At 39.8% G+C, this 21,811-nt stretch overlaps 1 protein-coding gene across 1 annotated transcript in view; it reads left to right on the forward strand.

Moving 5' to 3' along the window:
- Window positions 1-972: 972 nt before the first annotated feature.
- The window catches only part of LOC311147786 (msx2-interacting protein-like), a 37,363-nt gene continuing 16,524 nt past the window's right edge, over window positions 973-21,811 (forward strand). Inside the window, exons 1-3 of the mRNA XM_084184564.1 lie at window positions 973-1,221; window positions 3,986-4,306; window positions 10,362-10,961. Coding sequence (XP_084040690.1) covers window positions 1,139-1,221; window positions 3,986-4,306; window positions 10,362-10,961 — 1,004 coding nt within the window. The 5' untranslated portion in view covers window positions 973-1,138. The remainder of the gene's footprint in view (window positions 1,222-3,985; window positions 4,307-10,361; window positions 10,962-21,811) is intronic.

Consider the following 21,811-nt stretch of genomic DNA (forward strand, 5'->3'; position numbering starts at 1 on the left):
TAAGCTGTTAGTAGCCCATGTGCCTCACCCTAATAATTTGGTCCCTTTCCCCCTCATAACTTTGCCTACTGTTCTGACTTGGTGGTGCACATGTAGCCTATAGCCTGTTTTAGAGAAATGTAATCATCAAATATTGTAAGAGCTTTCATTGTCTGCTTATATGCCCCCTTTATTCATCCTACGGTTCTGACTTGGTGTACAGGGAGAACACTTTAAGAACGGCCCATGTTCTGAATTATGTCGCTGTACATTTCAAAAGTGCTGAACATATAGTTAAATTGACTACATCCGTCCTAGCTCGCTCATTAATGTCTTAATCGAAATTACGGATTGCCTTTTATCCGCTCGTCATCCCCTTATGCCATAGTTTGTACATCTCAATTGTCAGTAGAAACCACATTTGTTTAAGCAAGTCAGCCATATCTGCTATATATTTTTAAAAGGCAGTAAATGAGGCTGAATGAACTGTTTCGCTGCCAAACAAGGCTCCGCTGACAGCCAGGTGTAGCAGTGGTAAGGATTCACTCCATGGTGCTGCAAAGAAAGCTCTGCTGTTGGGACAGCTTTATGTAGGCCCTAACAGTTTGTGGTCACCGTTATAGTGCAATTAATGTGTTGTGTAGTGGCTTTGATGGCACGCATCAAAACATTTGTTTTGTTTACCCCACCAAGATGTACATGCTAAAATCTTCGTCTACCCAAACCCCAAACTCATGCGTTCGATACCTACGCATGCGCAAGATGAAAAGGCGATCTCATCTGAAAGCGGAAAAAAAAACAGTTCACACACAGTGCCACGCGTGCGCTGTGTGCGCCTCATTACGAGCAAGGTTGCTGCATCTTTTTAGGTAGCTACAAGCATGATTTCGACAGCCAAAGGTCGCATGGTGTCAGGGACGCGCCTAGTCACGGGAACGATAATAGAGCGCACGCTAGTACGCCCAGATCGCGCAGAGTAAAGGAAATCAAACAGAGTGCAATAATTGAACCTAATGGTTACATTGGGTCAGATCAAACAGTTGATGATCTACGCACAATACTTTGCTGCGCTCAATTTCGCAACGTATTTTACTTTGTATCGGAAAAGATAAGGACATCACAAACTCTTCTGTATGATCGGGGGACAGGAGCGCACAGTATGGTCCGGGAAACCAGACATTTATGGGTGGGAAATTTACCCGAAAATGTACGAGAGGAGAAAATCATTGAGCACTTCAAGCGGTGAGTAAACGATCTTATGCCGAATATTTGATTGAGTAGCCCACAACTGTCTGCATCTGTCTGCCTGATTCCCCTGAAATCAGAAGATGATCAATCCAGGAGCGAATTGCCCAGGCAGTGACAGTAGCCTGGCTAGCCAACTGCCAGCAAACCAGCAACACAGGCTCACAAAACTCGTGTGAAGAGGAAGTCGATAGATATTCTAGTTGACTAACATGGACGTAAAAATTGCAGTCTCATGACCAACACCTGCATTTCGCTGTCTTGTAAGCCATCTTTCCCACACGGTGGACTTGGAAATAGCCTATAGTTAATTACTTTAGCAAAACAGCTATAGCTAGCACCACTGAATACTCTTGCCACTGTAGCATCCTACCGGTTGTGGTGTGTTAAGACAGTGACTTGAATTGTCTTTCATTGGTTTTATGGTTAGCCTAAACTTGCCAGTTGTGGAGAGTGTCTCGTGCAATGGAATTCTAACTAAGCAAAAACAATTGAGGTAGTTTCCAGTTCCGCTGAGACTCACTGCAACATTGTAGCAAATCTTGAGGTGGCTTGTGTGAAGTGATGCAGAGCTGACTTGCCAGTAACATCATACTGTGACTGAAATGGCGTCAATTAGCCTTATGTTATTAAATGTCAGTGGCTATAGCAGTTGACTATCAAATTAAACTGAAATGTTCATTGAATGTTTGCTATTAGTTGTTATTCAATTGATTAACATAACATTTGGTATAGATTACAGTGATAGCCTACAATGTCACTAAGATTTCCCTCCTTTACATTGGTTGCATTCATTAGTTGTGTAAACAAACGACCATATGATAATCATAAGCCCTAATGAAACTGTCAACATATAGGAATAAGAAACACGGCTACATATGGCACGGATCATATTCCCTATTGTAGCTTACATGTCGATATAGCTGATTTTTTTTTTCCCAACCATTTTTAACTTTCTATAAAAACGATAGGCTGTTGTTGAAAATAATACTTTTTCACTACTGAAATGTAAAGGGCAATATTTTTGTCACATTGTTCCATTATTATTACTTCACATTGTTATCAGTATGTCAAGTCAGATTTTTGATGGTAAAGGCTATCGTTTTTGTGCATTAAACATTTCCCAACATCTGAATACAGTTGGTTCTTGTTTCGACGCTATGTGCGCTCTCTAGCTCCATACTGGCTGCCAAGGAAAAAACGGCCCGCCTATCTTTCGGTCTAGGCACGAGGAGTAGCCTAATTAAAAGATGTGATATCCATATTATTTCCTTACGTTAGCTGAAGTGCTGCATTCATATAACATGGCTGTCTATCCTGTGTTGTAGGCTAAATGGCGTATGTATTTCTGCCACGATTTCAAGCGCAGGGTTTGCTATGCAGGACATTTAGACAATATTCATCAGACCATTATGACTTTGAGAATAGCCTACAAAATACAGTCCGAAATGGCCAAACGGACGCTTATTTAGGACTACTTTCATTTAAAGTAATCCTTAGTCTTTGATGGTATTGTCAGATGCATGAATTATGATAGCCTAACTGTTTTTCAAATCTTGCGGGGCATTTATGTCATGCTTATGATTTTAATGCATTAGTTACATCATAGGAATGTAATATGCTTAGGCTATAACACATCTAATAAGATAAACGGTTTGGACAATTTATCACAGACATTCGATATTGTTTGGACTTTTGAGGATGAAGCATTTTGTTGAGGGGAATGAGTGCGCATGGAAAACACATTTCGGGGTAGCCTACTCACTGCTCTTCAAGCAGCCTTTAGTTACAGCAATTGTAACAAGAAGCAGCCACCGTATGCAGGTGCATGACAGCTACATTTGTGATAGGAGTCATTGAAGATGGGGGACGGAAGAATGAGGAAGCAGCGTCAACGGTTTTCTAAAATGGCGTCGGAGGGTATTCAATGTGGGAACTGGCATAACACGGAGACAACACTTATGGCCATTCTCAGGGTGTCTGTCGGAAAATAAGCAGAAACAGGTTTATACTCTTGTTTTTATTGAATAGAAAAAAACGTGTTCCATGGAGTAGCCTAAGCTCTCCAAGACGTTGGCAAATAACTCCAATCAGAAATAACATCCAATCACGATTTTCTTTCTCCAGTTGTTTTATAAAAGCCATAGGCTACAATGGAAATACACTTTCAGGCAGTAATCCATTTTAATTATAGGCTACATTCAAGGTAACGATTGAAGTCACGTTTTCACATTTTCAAATATAGGAAAAAAAGAATTTTTCCTGTATTTCTCTTAAGCAAGCCTTATTGGAATGCCAAATGAAATTGTCCCATATAGCATAAAACATATTGCACCCACAAGCAAGAGCAAACCAGGAAATGTCACGTGTAGTTATGCTGCATTGTGCAGACCTCATCAGAGTTATGTCTTTGAATAGCTTAAAGGAGGGACCTTTCTCATAACTAGAATACTTCCTCTATTGAAAAATGTATGTATAGTGCTATGTGTCAGGATTTGTTGTTGCTTGGTTACTGTTGCCTGGTGAGGTTGGGAAATGACAACAGTGGCCTAATAAATGTTTTGTAAGGACATCCCTTTGTGGTTTCCCCTTCCCTTTCAATATTATAAAACACATAGGTCTACTTGATGGTGAAGAGTAGGCTCCTTTACCCATTGACTTCTTTCAATTTCCAATAAAACATGGCATACAACTTAAATCAATTAATTATTTGTTGCTGTTGCTGATTTCTTTTTCTTTTAATTCCCCCTTTCCTCCATAGATATGGACGGGTGGAGAGTGTCAAGGTCCTTCCAAAGAGGGGGTCAGAAGGTGGAGTCGCAGCCTTTGTGGATTTTGTGGACATTAAAAGTGCTCAGAAGGCTCATAATTCTATCAACAAGATGGGGGACAGAGACCTGCGCACTGATTACAATGAGCCGGGCACAATCCCTAGTGCTGTGAGAGGGCTGGACAATAGCCTGTCCTTAGGCTGTCGTGGGCGGGATGTTTCAGGGTTCACAAGGGCGGCAGGGGGCCTGGTGTATGGGCCCCCTGCATTGCTCCACAGCAGAGAGGGACGCTATGAACGCAGACTAGACGGGTAAGTGGACAAAGTTTCTCTGAAGGCAGGGGGAACTTCGTTTCTTGTAACGCCTTACCCCCAAGCATTTTCCACCATCTATTCATTTACTTGTTTGGGGGAGAAATAGGGGAAAATGAAAGAAGTTCATACGCAGGAATAAATCTGTAGGCATCCCTTACAAAGTCCTCAGAGCATCGCCATCGCTCATGGATTGATATGGTAGACACCAAGATATACTGTAAATGAGCATGTATGTACATCATGCACACAATTGTATTTCTATGTGTGTAGTAAATAGCGTATTGGCTGTTGGGGATTATCTTTGTAAATTTAAACATTCCTGTGAGGTGGATATCCCATTTGCAGAGAGTATGGGGCATATTGGATATCGTAAAATTGCCGGGATTAATGGATGCTGGAGAGAGTTTGTTCCAGCGGTCTTCCCTGGGATCGCCCTGATCTGGAGTACCATGCCCTCCTTGGTGGATTAATGGGTCATTTTCATATAACAATTCAACCAAGAATATATATTTACACATTAAAGACGCATTAATTAGTTTTTGGATTAGTAGAAACTGGGTCTTGATCATTCTGCACCCATTCCAGTGGTGTTTTCAAATGCATCACTTCCCTTGTGGTCTGGAGTCATGTGGATAACCTAAACCGGATATCTATTCCCCTGTTGGATTAAAACTGGCCAATCACAAAAGGATATTCTATCATTCGATAAAGTTATGGGTTTTCCGTTTTTGTGTGGGATTATGTTTGATATAAGGTCTTAAGAATTAAATGCTGGGAGACCTCTACTGTTGATCAACTTTGTAGAGAAACGACAGAAACATTGAGCAAATTACAAAGTGTTTTTATTTTTTATTCTAACTAATTTTGTTGGTGGTTCAAATTATTTTTTTGCTATTTTTTGCTCTTGAAAGAGTGAGACTGTCCAATGGATGTAGGGGGAAGCATTAAACAGAATCATGTATCTGAGGATTGGACTATTTTTGGACCATACAAATCAATACAATTACATGGAAATATGGGGGTGAAGAACATGGAACTGTGGATGTCAGTGCCAATACCTGTCTTCTGTCAGTGGATTACCTGCCTCCTGAATATGGAACTACATCTGTCCATCCTTGGATACAATTATTCCCAGAATCAGAACAGACAACATCCTGTCAACTTCTTACCAAAGAATACGCCTATTGCCTTTAAGGGAACTGTACATGTTAGGGAGAATCATTGGGTGAACTGGATTACTTCTGGCAAATAAACGGTGTTACGATCAGATATTTTTTGCTTCAATGGATCTAGTTGGACTATTGCTAAATTTTGCACACAGAATGTGACGGACTATTAAAGATGAAAGACTTTTCCAATAATCGTGTGCCATGATGTTCCAGACTCATTGCTCATGGGGAATCAATAGAGCACTGTTTACAGAAGCTGGACAATTGGATATCATTTCTTGATTTGACTGGACTCTGTTGCCTTATTTTCCATGATTTGATTTTTATCAGTTACATTTTATGAAACCATTTTTGAAAGGATAGTTTAGTCCTATGACTATTTTCCACCACAGTAGAATCTTGTTACAATTGGATTAGATTTTTGGATTATCTGATATTCCTGCCCCTCAAAGCAAGTGAGGATTCCCGCCAAACTGACGAGGATTACTATTTTGAACATAAACCTACCTATCCTGTGTGTGCTTTTCTCTGTGGATATATTTTTACATTGACTCTTTTTTGAATTAGCATTGCAAACAGCTGCTTGGAACAATGTATTATAATCTTGGCTGCAAGGACTTTTGTTTGAACATAAACCTACCAGAATGTTTTTGATCCATTTTTATGCCCACCCTATGATTTTTCCTTTTTTTGCTCACAAAGTTCTGTCTCCCTAGATTGTATTTGGAATTGTAGGTCGGGTTACCGCTGTCTCAAAAGGTTGGTATATCCTGCCCTGTGTATTTTAGCTGTTCTCTCTAACCCCTAGTTTGAACCCCTGTCTCTCTCCATATTTTTCACTAACAGAAGTAACTGTTAAATATACTGTTTAATTGCTTGTTGTTATTTGCAGACTCTGTACTTTTTACCTGCTGTCTCCCCTCACCTTGAACCTACCCTGCCCACTTCCCAGCTCCTAATCCCTGCTCTCCCTGGTCAATAGTACCACGTTGCTGAGGCATTTTTCACATTAAGTGAAAAATGTAAATATAGGCCAGATCATTGAAAACAGAGGAGTCATGCACCTCCTCTGAATGCTTTTTAAACCATGAACAATTACGTCAGATTTAATAGTTGCATTAGTTAATCAAAATCAGATTATATTCAACCCAATTTGAATTGCTATTGTATATTACATTTTACTGTCAGATTTGCCACAACTAAAGGGTTTATGCCAATGTTTAGATAGCTAGTCTCTCATTTTGGTCTTGCTACATGATTGTTAGTAGCCTAACCTTGGAAACTTGGTGTCAATTCCTTTTTCTTCTGAGCCCAAGAGCAGGATAACTCCAGGAACAGATTCCTGATGTAGCAACCCTAATTGTCACAATTTACAATGTTGCATGTAAAACCAGAGAACTGGGATTATTATTTTTAGTTTGTTGTTATTGTAGGGAGCATGAAATATTTACACTAACGTCACAGTTTTTACATGATACTGGCAGCCGAAAAGTAGCTAAAAATGAGGCAGTGCCAAATAACTGTTATTCCTTATAAGGCTATGGGCAGTGCATGCACTTGACAGGAACACACCTACCACAGTAGCTAGCTAGTAATACACTCGCTGTATACATTACCAGCATGTGATGGTAATAAACAATTATAGATACAAATCCTGCCTTAATAGGTATAATTATTTTAGGATTCATGATTAATTCAAATACCATGAGTGTCAGGACAATGGAGACACTGTCATTGTACACACATTTGAGATTCAAATATTCAGAACCTATTTTGGCACTAACGCGGTTCTGTCCACATTTGGACTAAACAGCATAGTTGCAAATATCTACATTTATTTTTTTTTATTTTTTATTTTTACATGGAGGAGTTCGCAAAACTTTGAGTCCAAACCATAGAGCAGGGATCATCAACTAGATTTTGCCACAGGCCAATTTTATTGATGAGTGGATGGTCAGGGGTCCGGAAAATAATTTCAAATAATTTGTAGACTGCAAATTGACCGCAAGAAGCCCAAACGGATATAATATAATATTTGACAAAAACATAATAATGTCAAACCTTGCTTGCATTTGTATACGATCACGTGTCTCTCTATTATGCGTGGGAATACTTGGGAACAGATTTCCAAAATGTTAATTCACTTGAAGTGGATTTTCCTGGTGTTTTTAAAGTATTTTATGTCCAACATATAAAACAAGCCACCGGTTGGAACCCTGCCATAGAGAATGATAGAGGCCTCTAGTGACCATAAGGCTGTATTAGCATGGGCAGCGCCATTAAGGGCTTCCACCATTTTAATTGAGTCAACTGGGTGGGACTTCCAACTTCATTGGCTGATCCCTCATGGTGACCCTGTTGGAGTCATGTCCAACCAGGTCATCAGGAGGGATCAGCCAAATGTGAAGAAGAAAATTTACTACTTAAAAATGGAGATAGCCTCAATGGCGCTGCCCATGCTATCACAGATGGTATAATGGTACAGATAGAAAGAGGAGACCTCTATCTAGCTCCATTGTCCAAACATATCATGCAGCCATGCAAATCTACCTGAAAACATAAAACATGTATGTATTTGCTAACAGAAAAAAAGCTAGCAGGCTCAATTGTTAAGGAATAGCTAATTGCAAATAAAAATGTACATGATTTTTCCACTTAAGTTGACTGTTTTTGATTCACCCAGAATGGTTTTGATATGTATTTTGCTACTTAATAGCTAAACCTCATTCAGAAAATGTTTTAGGTTCCTGTCCTTTTAGCTACTTAATGTATCTAAAACAACTTGCAAACACTCCAATCCAAACTCTCTTCTGAATAATTTTTTTGAAAAGTCACTTAATTACGCAAAAATCTATTTTGTTCTGAAGGAAGATCCACTCCACCAGTTTGAGAACAGGCAGTACTATATTGTATTTTGCAATTCGCAAATGCCCCATTGGCCATTCTTCTTAAAGTAACATTAGTCGTGGTTTTGAAACTTTCTAATTGTGACTAACCAATCATTATACTTCTGTCATACTCATCACTTTATTCGGAAAGGAATTTATGGTAAAGCTTCATTTTACAGCTAGCTATGTATTGGGGAGTAATTTGAAATTAGATCGTAAATTGTATATTCGTTATACTTCGGTTTCTTTGAGATTCATAGACTCAAGCGTAGTAATGTACCAGGTAGTTACCAATTGTGTTTAATTCCTTCAGGTACAGAAGGAAAGTATCCATTGTTATCACAGTCTCTTATGCCATGTAAATAAGAGGTACCATCTTAAACCAGGCTGTATAAAGTGTTGCCGAAGTTACACAGCCAGCCCCTTCTAAATTGCGGCTCAATAAGTCACAGATTCATCTCATACGTATGAAAACATTAACTAATCATCTAAGTGTATTTCCTACATTGTAAACTCAGTGGGGACGCCCTGTTTTGTGTTCTATTTTCAAGTAGGCATGAATTGGGCTTTTTTAGTCCTCTGCCTTAATTCACACCATTGAAATATTTGTTGATAATTCATCACCTCGCTAACTCACGCATTTTTGATGGACCTCAACAGCCTCCTTACTGAGGTGGTGGTGTGCCTGCTATAAGAACATAAATGAGTACAATTGTATTCATTAGTTATCAGAGCAGAGCATATCAATCAATTTCAGTGTACCTAAAATCTTTCGATTGGGATTGGAATGGAGTGTTTGTTCTGTGTTTTAGGCCATTCCAACATAGATGAAGGCTGTCACACCTTGACAAGCTACCAGTTAGGAGGTCTGGTGATTTTCTACTTTAGATAGCAAGTTACAGTATCTTGCAGGATAATCCTCAGAAACTGCTGCATTGTACTGATTACATAATTGATTATGGATAAGCGCGATATCTTTCTAGCTAGCAGCTACCCCTGTGAACTTACCTAAAAGCTAACATAACGAATTGTGCATTAACATTATGATTTTAATTGCACAATACAGTGAAAAACGTGTAATTGCGATATTTTAGGATTATCATAATATCTAAATCTAATCCTGGACATCCCTAATGATAAGTTAACATGCAAGCTCAGTAGATTAATATTGAGCTATCAACTACTTGTCTGGTGCCTGAAATGTTTGTCAGTTCCATTTAAAAATGGATTCCATACTTTGAAATAGCTTCCCGTCAAGAATATTTGTTGTATTGTTATTAGAGTTGCAAAATATAAACTGGAGTTAACCATCATCTTTGATCTGTCTGATCATGCACCATTAATGTACGGCTGTCCAGAATAGGATATATATATTTTTTAATAGCGTTAGGTTTTAGCACTACATCCATTGAAGTCCCCAGACTCTTGTTTTTGCTCTCTATTATATGGGTCATAAGAATTATATAGAAACTAGTTTTCTTTTTCTTTTTCTTTTCTGTCGAGCACATGTAATTCCATGTCCAAAATATCTTCATTACGTTTTCCAATTGAGAAGATTTGGATGTTCGTCAAACAATAGAAGAAAAAGAAAGTCACAAACAAGTGAAAGATTAATCGCCATGCATAGTTGTTCAATTTAATTTAAATAGAAATCAGAAAGTATCTGCATAAAAGTGACAAATTCTGCAAAAATAATGAGCAATATTAATTAATGAGAATTGTTTACAAATATCTAAAACTAAATATCTTGCTTAAGTAAAGTATGATATATCAATTGATATGTTTACTGTATATTTTAAGTCTCAAATAAACAGAAACTTCCTTTGAATACTCAACTTGACTGCTGTCTTAGTTATTTGATAGCCTGATACACTTTTATTTACCACCTTGTGAAGCTCAACCAGTTGACTACTAATTAGTGTCAAAAAGCATAACGTCTCTCTCTCTCTCTCTCTCTCTCCATTTCCTCCTTCCATCCCTCTCCCTGTCACTCAGGACTGCTGAAAGTCGGGATCGAGCATATGATCACAGTGCCTATGGACATCACGAGCGTGCTGGCAGTAGCTTTGACCGGCAGCGTCACTACGAATCCGACTATTACAGAGATACCAGGGAGAGAACGCTTAACACTGGCTCTGGCACTGCCAGTGGAGGTGGTGGGGCCATCTCTGCAGGGGTCGTTGGAGGAGTTGAAGGTGCTGGCGTCAGTGCCTGTGGAACAGGTGGTGGGGCTGGGGCTGGAGGAAGTGGAGGATCTTCATCGGTTGGTGTGGGATATTATCGTTCACATAGCCGGAGCCCGAGCCACTTTGATACACCAGAGCCTCAATATGATACTCGACCCAGAGAACCCTTTATACTGGCCAGCATAGTTCACAGGGATCTGTACCAAGAAGAGCGGGGTCGACGTGGAGATCGATCTTACCCCGATAGTTGCAGCCGGTCTCCACACTCTTCACATTCACGTAACCTCTCTCCACAAAGGTTGGCGAGTCAGGCAACCTGGCCTCCCGGCTCACACAGTGGCTCCGGCTCTCGCAGTCGTTCCTCCAGTTCCAACTCTGTCAGCAGCACCAGCAGCAGCAACAGTGGCAGGTAGGTAGAGTGAGTACTCATTAGTTTCACTGTCATGCATTCTGTCCCCTGTAGTTATCATATGGTGTCTCTCAGTGGTGGCTCGTCCATTAAGGCGTTAGAGGCAGCGCCCCACTTGTGATTGGTCAAAAAAGTAAAAAGATATACACTACCAGTCAAAGGTTTGGACACACCTACTCATTCAAGGGTTTTTCTTTATTTGTACTATTTTTTTACATTGTAGAATAATAGTGAAGAGGTCAAAACTATGAAATAACACATATGGAATCATGTAGTAACCAAAAAAGTTTTAAACAAATCAAAATATATTTTATATTTGAGATTCTTCAAATAGCCACCCTTTGCCTTGATGACAGCTTTGCACACTCTTGGCATTCTCTCAACCAGCTTCATGAGGTAGTCACCTGGAATGAACCGGTGGAAAGTTGTCCTTTGGTCTGGATTCCAAATTGGAGATTTTTGGTTCCAACCCCTGTGTCTTTGTGAGACGCGGTGTGGGTGAACGGATGATCTCTGCATGTGTAGTTCCCACCGTAAAGCATGGAGGAGGAGGTGTTGGGGTGCTTTGCTGGTGTGATTAGGCTCTGTCGTAGCCGGCCGCGACCGGGAGACCCATGGGGTGGCGCACAATTGGCCCTGTGTCGTCCAGGGTAGGGGAGGGAATGGCCGGCAGGGATGTAGCTCAGTTGGTAGAGCATGGCGTTTGCAATGCCAGGGTTGTGGGTTCGATTCCCACGGTGGGCCAGTATGAAAAATTAAAACAATTATGTATGCATTCACTAACTGTATGTCGCTCTGGATAAGAGCGTCTGCTAAATGACTAAAATGTAAATGTAAATGTATTTAGAATTCAAGGCACACTTAACCAGCATGGCTACCACAGCATTCTGCAGCGATACGCCATCCCATCTGGTTTGAGCTTAGTGGGACTATAATTTGTTTTTCAATAGGACAGTGACCCAACACACCTCCAGGCTGTGTAAGGGCCATTTTACCAAGAAGGAGAGTGATGGAGTGCTGCATCAGTGACCTGGCCTACACAATCCCTCGACCTCAACCAAAATGAGATGGTTTGGGATGAGTTGGATGGCAGAGTGAAGGAAAAGCAGCCAACAAGTTCTCAGCATATGTGGGAACTCCTTCAAGACTGTTGGAAAAGCATTCCAGGTTAAGCTGGTTGAGAGAATGTCAAGAGTTTGCAAAGCTGTCATCAAGGCAAAGGGTGGCTATTTGAAGAATCTCAAATATAAAAAATATCTTGATTTGTTGAAAACTTGTTTTGGTTACTACATGATTCCATTTGTGTTTTTACATAGTTTTGATGTCTTCACTATTATTCTACAATGTAAAAATAAAGAAAAACCCTTGAATGAGTAGGTGTGTCCAAAGTTTTGACTGGTACTGTATATGTAATTAATGGATTATCTTTAAAATGCTCATAAGTGCTGTAAATGTGTACATTTAACAGTTTCAAAAATATATTGTTCAAAACAAGCTGTTCAATTACCTAATACACCAATGAGATTGCAGGATTACAGGTCACTGCACTAAGTACAGTGCATTCGGAAAGTATTCAGACCCCTTGACTTTTTCAAATTTTGTTACGTTACAGCCTTAATCTAAAATGGATTTTTTAAAAAAAATCCTCATCAATCTACACACAATACCCCATAATGACAAAGCGAAAACTGAATTTTTACAAATGTATTAAAAATAAAAAACAGAAATACCTTATTTACATATGTATTCAGACCATTTGCTATGAGACTCCAAATTGAGCTCAGGTGCATTCTGTTTCCATTGATCATCCTTGAGATGTTTCTACAACTTGGAGTCCAACTGTGGTAAATTCAATTGATTGGACATCATTTGGAAAGGCACACAGCTGTCTATATCCATATGTAAAAAATGTATGCACACATGACTGTAAGCTCTCTTTGGATAAAGGCGTCTGCTAAATGGCATATTATATTATTATATATAAGGTCCCACAGTTGACAGTGCAGGTCAGAGCAAAAACCAAGCCATGAGGTCGAAGGAATTGTCTGTAGAGCTCCGAGACAGGATTGTGTCGAGGCACAGATCTGGGGAGGGGTACCAAAACATTTCTGCAGCATTGAAGGTCGCTAAGAACACAGTGGCCTCTATCATTCTTAAATGGAAGAAGTTTAGAACCACCAAGACTCTTCCTAGAGCTGGCCGCCCGGCCAAACTGAGCAATCGGGGGAGAAGGGCCTTGGTCAGGGAGGTGACCAAGTTCCCGATGGTCACTCTGACAGAGCTCCTGAGTTTCTCTGTGGAAATGGAAGAACCTTCCAGAAGGACAACCATCTCTGCATCACTCCACCAATCAGGCCTTTATGGTAGAGTGGCCAGGCGGAAGCTACTCCTCAGTAAAAGGCACATGACAGCCCGCTTGGAGTTTGCCAAAAGGCACCTAAAGGACTCTCAGACCATGAAAAACAAGATTCTCTGTTCTGATGAAACCAAGATTGAACTCTTTGGCCTGAATGCCAAGCGTCACATCTGGAAGGAACCTGGCACCATCCCTACGGGGAAGCATGGTGGTGGCAGCTAGCTAGCAGCATATCAAGTTAGTGGGGTTTTCTTGAGGGCTTGAACGCAGCCCGCGACGCAGTTAGCCATTGTGGCTGGGACCGCGGATTGTCCCAGGTTTCTGGATGTCTAGATCCCTGCTGTTTATTGTTTTCAATCTGCCCTGTGACCTGCCCTGTCTGGAACTGCAAGGAGTAACAGCGTAACCTACGTTGCTAGCTACCATGACAAAGACCAAAGCCGGCGGGAGTACCGTTGTCAAGGACATTGGTGTCTCTCTATCACACGTGAAGGATCTTTTAAACAAACAAAGATAGTTCCACAAGTAGTTGTTCAAGTGCTTTGTCCAAATACTGGTGGATTCGACTAATAAAAAAATGGACGACCTGACCAGAGAGGTCCAGGACCTAAAGAACAGTTTGCAGTTCTCCCAGGGTCAGCTCGATGAGTTGATACAGGAGAACGGCAAGATCTGTAAGTCATTGAGAGAGGACATCAGTTCTGTCTATGAATCCATGATAACAATGATGGATAAATCTCGAGGGACAATCAAGGCTTAACAACATGTTTGTGGACGGAATTGCAGAATCTCCACATGAGACCTGGAAGGAGTCTGAGGACAAAGTGAGGGAAATGATCTCTGAGAAATTGAAGATGGACCACAGGAAGATTGAGGTGGAGTGCACCCACAGGATTGGAAAACCCACCACCGGCCCAGGTGACAGGCTCATGCCGATAGTGGTCAAGTTCCTGAGGTTCAAGGACAAGGTAGCTGTTCTGGAAAGAGCCAAGAACATGAGAGGAACGTATCTTTCTCAACGAGGACTATCCTGAAGCTGTGAGCCAGAAGAGGAAATAACTTATTCCAGCCATGAAAGCTGCCAGAGCGCGTGGGGACATTGCTTACATCCGCTATGACGGGCTCATTGTCCACCCTCCCTCCCAGAAGCCTGGAAGGGATGAGAGAGCCAAGCCTATGGGTTCGTAGCTTCAACCCCGCAGCACACACACACACACAATTGATTTATGGACTGCTGAATGTATATTTTTTTATCTTGTGTTGTTTGCTCTTTCCAGTATTATGTCTATCTCTGATAAGCTACCCAGGAAAGGGATGAAAATAGCCCATATTAATATATGTAGCCTTAGAAATAAGGCTAACATCAATATAACATCTATAGAAGAGACAGAAATGCTTATGGGGGAGGTGTTGCTGTATATATTCAGAGCCAAATCCCTGTAATGCTTAGAGAAGATCTTATGTCAAGTGTTATTGAAGTGTTGTGGTTGCAGGTTCACTTGCCACATCTAAAGCCTTTTCTTTTGAGGTGTTGCTATAGGCCACCAAGTGCTAACAGTCAGTATCTAAATAATATGCGTGAAATGCTTGATAGTGTATGTGATGTAAACAGAGAGGTCTACTTTCTTGGGGACCTGAATATTGACTGGTTTTCATCAAACTGTCCGCTCAAGAGGAAGCTTCTTACTGTAACCAGTGCCTGTAATCTGGTTGAGGTTATTAATCAACCTACCAGGGTGTTTACAAACACTACAGGAACAAGATCATCCACATGTATCAATCATATTTTTACTAATACTGTAAACTTTGTTCTAAAGCTGTATCCGTACCCATTGGATGCAGTGATCACAATATAGTGGCTATATCCAGGAAAGCCAAAGTTCCAACAGCTGGGCCTAAAATAGTGTATTAGAAATCATATAAAAGATTTTGCTGTGACTCATATGTGGATGATGTAAAACATATTTGTTGGTCTGATGTGATAAATAAGGAGCATCCAGATGCTGCACTTGATGAATTTATGAAATTGCTTCTTCCAATTATTGATAAACATGCACCTGTTAGGAAACTGACTGTTAGAACTGTTAAGGCTCCATGGATTGATGAGGAATTGAAAAACTGTATGGTTGAAAGAGATGGGGCAAAAGGAGTGGCTAATAAGTCTGGCTGCACATCTGACTGGTTGACTTACTGCAAATTGAGAAATTATGTGACTAAACTCAACAAAAAGAAGAAGAAACTGTATTATGAAGCCAAGATCAATGATATAAAGAATGATGGAAAAAAACTTTGGAGTACTTTAAATGAAATTATGGGTAGAAAGACAAATTCAACTCCATCTTTCATCGAATCAGATGGCTTATTCATCACAAAACCATTTGATGTTGGCAATTATTTAAATGATTACTTCATTGGCAAAGTGGGCAAACTTAGGCAGGAAATGCCAACAATGAACAGTGAGCCATCGTATTCATGTATAAAAAAAACTAATAATGAAAGAAAATCATTGCAAGTTTGACATTTGGAAAGTTAGTGTGGGAGAGGTGGAAAAATTGTTATCGATCAATAATGACAAACCTCCTGGCATTAACAACTTAAATGGAAAGCTACTGAGGATGGTAGCTGACTCTATAGCCACTCCTATCTGTCATATCTTTAATATGAGCCTAGAGGAAAGTATTTGTCCTCAGGCCTGGAGGGAAGCTAAAGTAATTCCGCTACCCAAGAATGGTAAAGCGGCCTTTACTGGTTCTAACAGTAGACCTATAAGCTTGTTGCCAGTTCTTAGCAAACTGTTGGAAAAATTTGTGTTTGACCAAATACAATGCTATTTCTCTGTAAACAACTTAACAACAGACTTTCAACATGTTTATAGGGAAGGGCACTCAACATGTACTGCACTGACACAAATGACTGAAGATTGTTTGAAATAAATTGATAATAAGAAGATTGTGGGAGGTGTACTGTTAGATTTCAGTGCAGCCTTTGATATTATTGTTCATAACCAGTTGTTGAAAAAACTTATGTGTTATGGCTTTTCAACCTCTGCCATATCATGGATTCAGAGCTATCTATCTAATAGAACTCAGACTTTTCTTTAATGGAAGCTTCTCTAATGTCAAACATGTAAAGTGTGGTGTACCTGAACATCTCTAAAACTAAGAGCATTGTATTTGGTACAAATCATTCCCTAAGTTCTAGACCTCAGCTGGATCTGGTAATGAATAGTGTGGCTGTTGAACAAGTTGAGGAGAGTAAATTACTTGGAGTTACCTTAGATTGTAAACTATCATGATCAAAACATATAGATTCAATGGTTGTAAAGATGGGGAGAGGTCTGTCCGTAATAAAGAGATGCTATGCTTTTTTGACACCACACTCCAAAAAGCAAGTTCTGCAGGCTCTAGTTTTGTCTAATCTTGATTATTGTCCAGTGCTGCAAGGTAACACCTAGTTAAGCTGCAGCTGGCCCAAAACAGAGTGGCATGTCTTGCTCTTCATTGTAATCAGAGGGCTGATATAAATACTTTGCATGCCAGTCTCTCTTGGCTAAGAGTTGAGGAGAGACTGACTGCATCACTTCTTTTTATAAGAAACTTTAATGTGAAAATTAATGTGTTGAATATCCCAGGTTGTTTGCATAGTCAACTTACACACAGCTCTGACACACACACTTACCCCACCAGACATGCCACCAGGGGTCTTTTCACAGTCCCCAAATCCATAACAAATTCAAGAAAGCGTACAGTATTATATACAGCCATTATTGCATCTCATATTGCTCAAATAAACAGCAAACCTGGTTTCAAAAAACAGATAAAGTAACACCTCACAGCACAACGCCTCTCCCCTATTTGACCTAGATAGTTTGTGTGTGTGTATTGATATGTAGGCTACGTGTGCCTTTAAATTTTTTTTATGTAGTTCTGTCCTTGAGCTGTTCTTGTCTATTAATGTTCTGTATTATGTCATGTTTCATGTTTTGTGTGGACACCAGGAAGAGTAGCTGCTGCTTTTGCAACAGCTAATAGGGAGTAAAATACCAAAATATCAAAAATACAACGCAGGAGGAGCTTCGGGACAACTCTCTGAATGTCCTTGAGTGGCCCTGCCAGAGCCCGGACTTTAACCTGATCAAACATCTATGGAGAGACCTGAAAATAGCTGTGCAGCTTGAGAGGATCTGCAGAGAAGAATGGAAGAAACTCCCCAAATACAGGTGTGCCAAGCTTGTAGCGTCATACCCAAGAAGACTCAATGCTGTAATGGTGCCAAAGGTGCTTCAACAAAGTACTGAGTAAAGGCTCTGAATACTTATGTAAATGTGATATTTTTTGTATTTTTTTTTGTAATACATTTGTAAAAATGTCAAAAAAAACAATTTGTCATTATGCGGTATTTTGTGTAGATTGATGAGGGAACCCCCCCCCCCCAATTTAATCCATTTAAAAATAAGGCTGTAACGTAACGAAATGTGGAAAAAGTCAAGGGGTCTGAATACTTTCCGAATACACTATAAATGGACCGCTGAAATGGGCGCTCAGGTCTTCTGGATCTGCTCTATCAGGTACTCAACAGATGGCGCTTAAAGTGAAACTGAGTTTTAACTACTTTGTGGATATTAAACAAACAGACATTACATTACCGTGTAGTTTTACTAATAAAATGGTCTGACGGTGATGTGGACATACTCGGTATTCATATCCCGAAAGAAAGAAATTCTCACTACAATAAATGTTAATAGAAAGTTATCAAAAATAGATAAGATCTTACTACTATGGAAAGGAAAATACCTGTCTATTTGTGGAAAAATCACCCTGATTTAACTCTTTAGCCATATCCCAGTTTACCTATTTGCTTATGGCCCTGCCTACACCTAGCGACCTGTTTTTTAAAATTATATTACCAAAAATATTCAATTTTATTTGGAACGGCAAGCCAGACAAAATTAAACGGGCCTATTTATGTAATGAATATGAATTCGGAGGGCAGAAATGATAAAATATTAAAGCATTAGACCTCTCACTAAAGGCTTCAGTCATACAAAAGTTATAATTAATTCCGAACTGGCTCTCTAGCGGATTAGTAAAAATATCTCACCCCATGTTCAAGAATGGCATTTTTCTCTTTATTCAGATTACAACCTCTCACTTTCGGTTATTTGAAAATGAAATAATTTCCAAAATATAGCTATTTTTAAAACAAGTCATAGAAAGTTGGTTGCAATTTCAGTTTAATCCACCAGAAAATACAGAACAAATAATACAACAAATATTATGGTTAAACTCATATACGAATTGATAAAAAAACATTATTTTCTGAGAAAATGTATAACAAATGGAAAGTCTTTGTAAATGATATCAGAAATAGGACTGGTGGAGTTGTCACACATGCATCTAACAAAAATATATGAAAATGTGTGCTCTACCCAAAATTACAACCCAACTATTTGCAGCGTTACCGCAAAAATTGAAGAGGCAAGTGGAAGGGGGAAAAAGTAAGGAACTTGTCTGTCGGCCCTGCATTAAATACCAAAATTGGTTAAAGAAAATGGTGATGAATAAAAAAGTAAACCAGGACAAACAAATTGACAGCTGTGCCATATAGATTGTAAAATAGTTGGGAAGAGATGTTTGATATAACGATTCCATGGCACATGGTTTATGAACTGATACTGATTAAATTATTTTACAAAATTCTTGCAACCAATAGAATCTTATTTTTATATATATATACACTGCTCAAAAATAAATAAAGGGAACACTTAAACAACACATCCTAGATCTGAATGAATGAAATAATCTTATTAAATACTTTTTTCTTTACATAGTTGAATGTGCTGACAACAAAATCACACAAAAATTATCAATGGAAATCAAATTTATCAACCCATGGAGGTCTGGATTTGGAGTCACCCTCAAAATTAAAGTGGAAAACCACACTACAGGCTGATCCAACTTTGATGTAATGTCTCTATCCCTTGCCATACCTCCGACGGCAGAGACAGACGCGGCCACTCTCGCCCATCCTCTCTTTTTGGTCTCTGCAGTGACCCCGCAGTTAGAGTCTCCCCAACAGCAACCTTTTCCTGGCTGCTATTTCCTCCACCATCACTTCAAGCTCTTGTTTGCTGAAGTTTTTATTGCACTTTCCTTGGTTATCCATTTTTGATATAGCTAGTCTGATGGCTATAATGTGTGAAAAATAACATTTGTTTTTGTGTATAAAGGGTTCGCGAGCCAACTAAAAAATTAATATTCTCGAGACATGAAGCAGATAAATAAATTTAATAAAATGGAAATATCAACACTTTATTATAATGGCCAAATCCTATCATTCCTGTTACATAGGCTTATTTATTGGTTTCAAGCACGTCACTGATGTCAACGCAACATGAGAAGATATTTACGAAGTTCTTAAGAAAGATATTTACGAAGTTCCTAAGAAAACGATGAATTCCTAAGAACGTTTTGAGGAAATGCACTTATGAACTTCTTATTTTTTTCCTTAAGAAACTTGTGTTCTGTGAATCCGGCCCCAGAGCCCTATACTATGAATATGGTTTGAGGAGTTAGCGAGGTAACTTTGGTCAACTCGGGATAACTGGTTACACGAAGTGGCTCACCTTTTAGCCAGGTCAATTTCTATGGCAACAAATCCTTCAGAACTAACCTGAACTCGAGGTTAACTCCACTTAACCTGAATGAAGTGTTTGAGCCATGAGTTGAGGACCAACAAAGTAGATTCCCTTCCTCTCGCAGAGTGTGTCATCATCCCTTCATTCTCCGCACCATATTTGAGAAGATGACTGATTTAAAATATTTTGTTAATAAAATGTTCTTGTGTGTTTAATTAAAAACATATATTCAAATACATATCACACAACACATTTAGTAATGACAGGACTAGGGTTGCAAAATTCCAGGAACTTTCAATAAATTCCCTGGTTTTCCCAAAATCCCGGTTGGAGGATTCCCGGAATCAGGAGGGAATAAGCAGGAAATCCAGAATCCTCCAGACAGGCTTTCTGGAAAACCAGGGTGTGCACTCATCTGCACATGTGGTTTCAGGAAGAAATTCTGCAGAGAATTTTTGGAGATGGCTGATGCATTTTCTCACTGTCTACCTCTGTGTATGGGTGATAGCCCCCCCCCTCCGTGAGATCCAGTTGGAACTGGACATTTCTGGCCACTGCTGGCTCCCTGCCCACTCCCACAGGCCAGGCTCCATCAGCAGCACTTCCGGGAGTGTCTGAGAGAAGGAGGAGGAGCAGAGGGAAACAATTGGCAGGGAGAAGGCTGGAAAATTGAGAAGGGCATGGGAATATTGGGGTGTACTATTGAAGGAAATGTCTTGCAAATGTGAACATACAGTGCCTTCGGAAAAGTATTCACACCCCTAGACTTTTTCCACATTTTGTTGTGTTACAGACTGAATTTAAAATGGATTAAATGAGATTTTGTGTCACTGACCTACACACAATACCCCATTATATTTTTAGAATTGTATACAAATTAATTAAAAATGAAAAGCTGAAATGTCAATAAGTATTCAACCCCTTTGCTATGGCAAGCCTAAAGTAAGTTCAGGAGTAAACATGTGCTTAAAAAGTCACATACAGTGGCTTGCGAAAGTATTCACCCCCCCCCCCTTGGCATTTTTCCTATTTTGTTGCCTTACAACCTGGAAGTAAGGGGGGGGGGTTTGTATCATTTGATTTACACAACATGCCTACCACTTTGAAGATGCAAAATATTTTTTATTGTGAAACAAACAAGAAATAAGACAAAAAAACAGAACTTGAGCGTGCATAACTATTCACCCCACCCAAAGTCAATACTTTGTAGAGCCACCTTTTGCAGCAATTACAGCTGCAAGTCTCTTGGGGTATGTCACTATAAGCTTGGCACATCTATCCACTGGGTTTTTTGCCCATTCTTCAAGGCAAAACTGCTCCAGCTCCTTCAAGTTGGATGGGTTCCGCTGGTGTACAGCAATCTTTAAGTCGTACCACAGATTCTCAATTGGATTGAGGTCTGGGCTTTGACTAGGCAATTCCAAGACATTTAAATGTTTCCCCTTAAACCACTCGAGTGTTGCTTTAGCAGTATGCTTAGGGTCATTGTCCTGCTGGAAGGTGAACCTCCGTCCCAGTCTCACATCTCTGGAAGACTGAAACAGCTTTCCCTCAAGAATTTCCCTGTATTTAGCGCCATCCATCATTCCTTCAATTCTGACCAGTTTCCCAGTCCCTGCCGATGAAAAACATGCTTCACCACCATGCTTCACTGTGGTGATGGTGTTCTCGGGGTGATGAGAGGTGTTGGGTTTGCGCCAGACATAGCGTTTTCCTTGTTGTCCAAAAAGCTCAATTTTAGTCTCATCTGACCGGAGTACCTTCTTCCATATGTTTTGGGAGTCTCCCACATGCCTTTTGGCGAACACCAAATGTGTTTGCCTATTTTTTTCTTTAAGCAATGGCTTTTTTCTGGCC

The sequence above is a fragment of the Coregonus lavaretus genome (genome assembly GCF_964263955.1).
Source record: "Coregonus lavaretus genome assembly, chromosome: 20".
In the NCBI taxonomy this organism is placed as follows: domain Eukaryota; kingdom Metazoa; phylum Chordata; class Actinopteri; order Salmoniformes; family Salmonidae; genus Coregonus; species Coregonus lavaretus.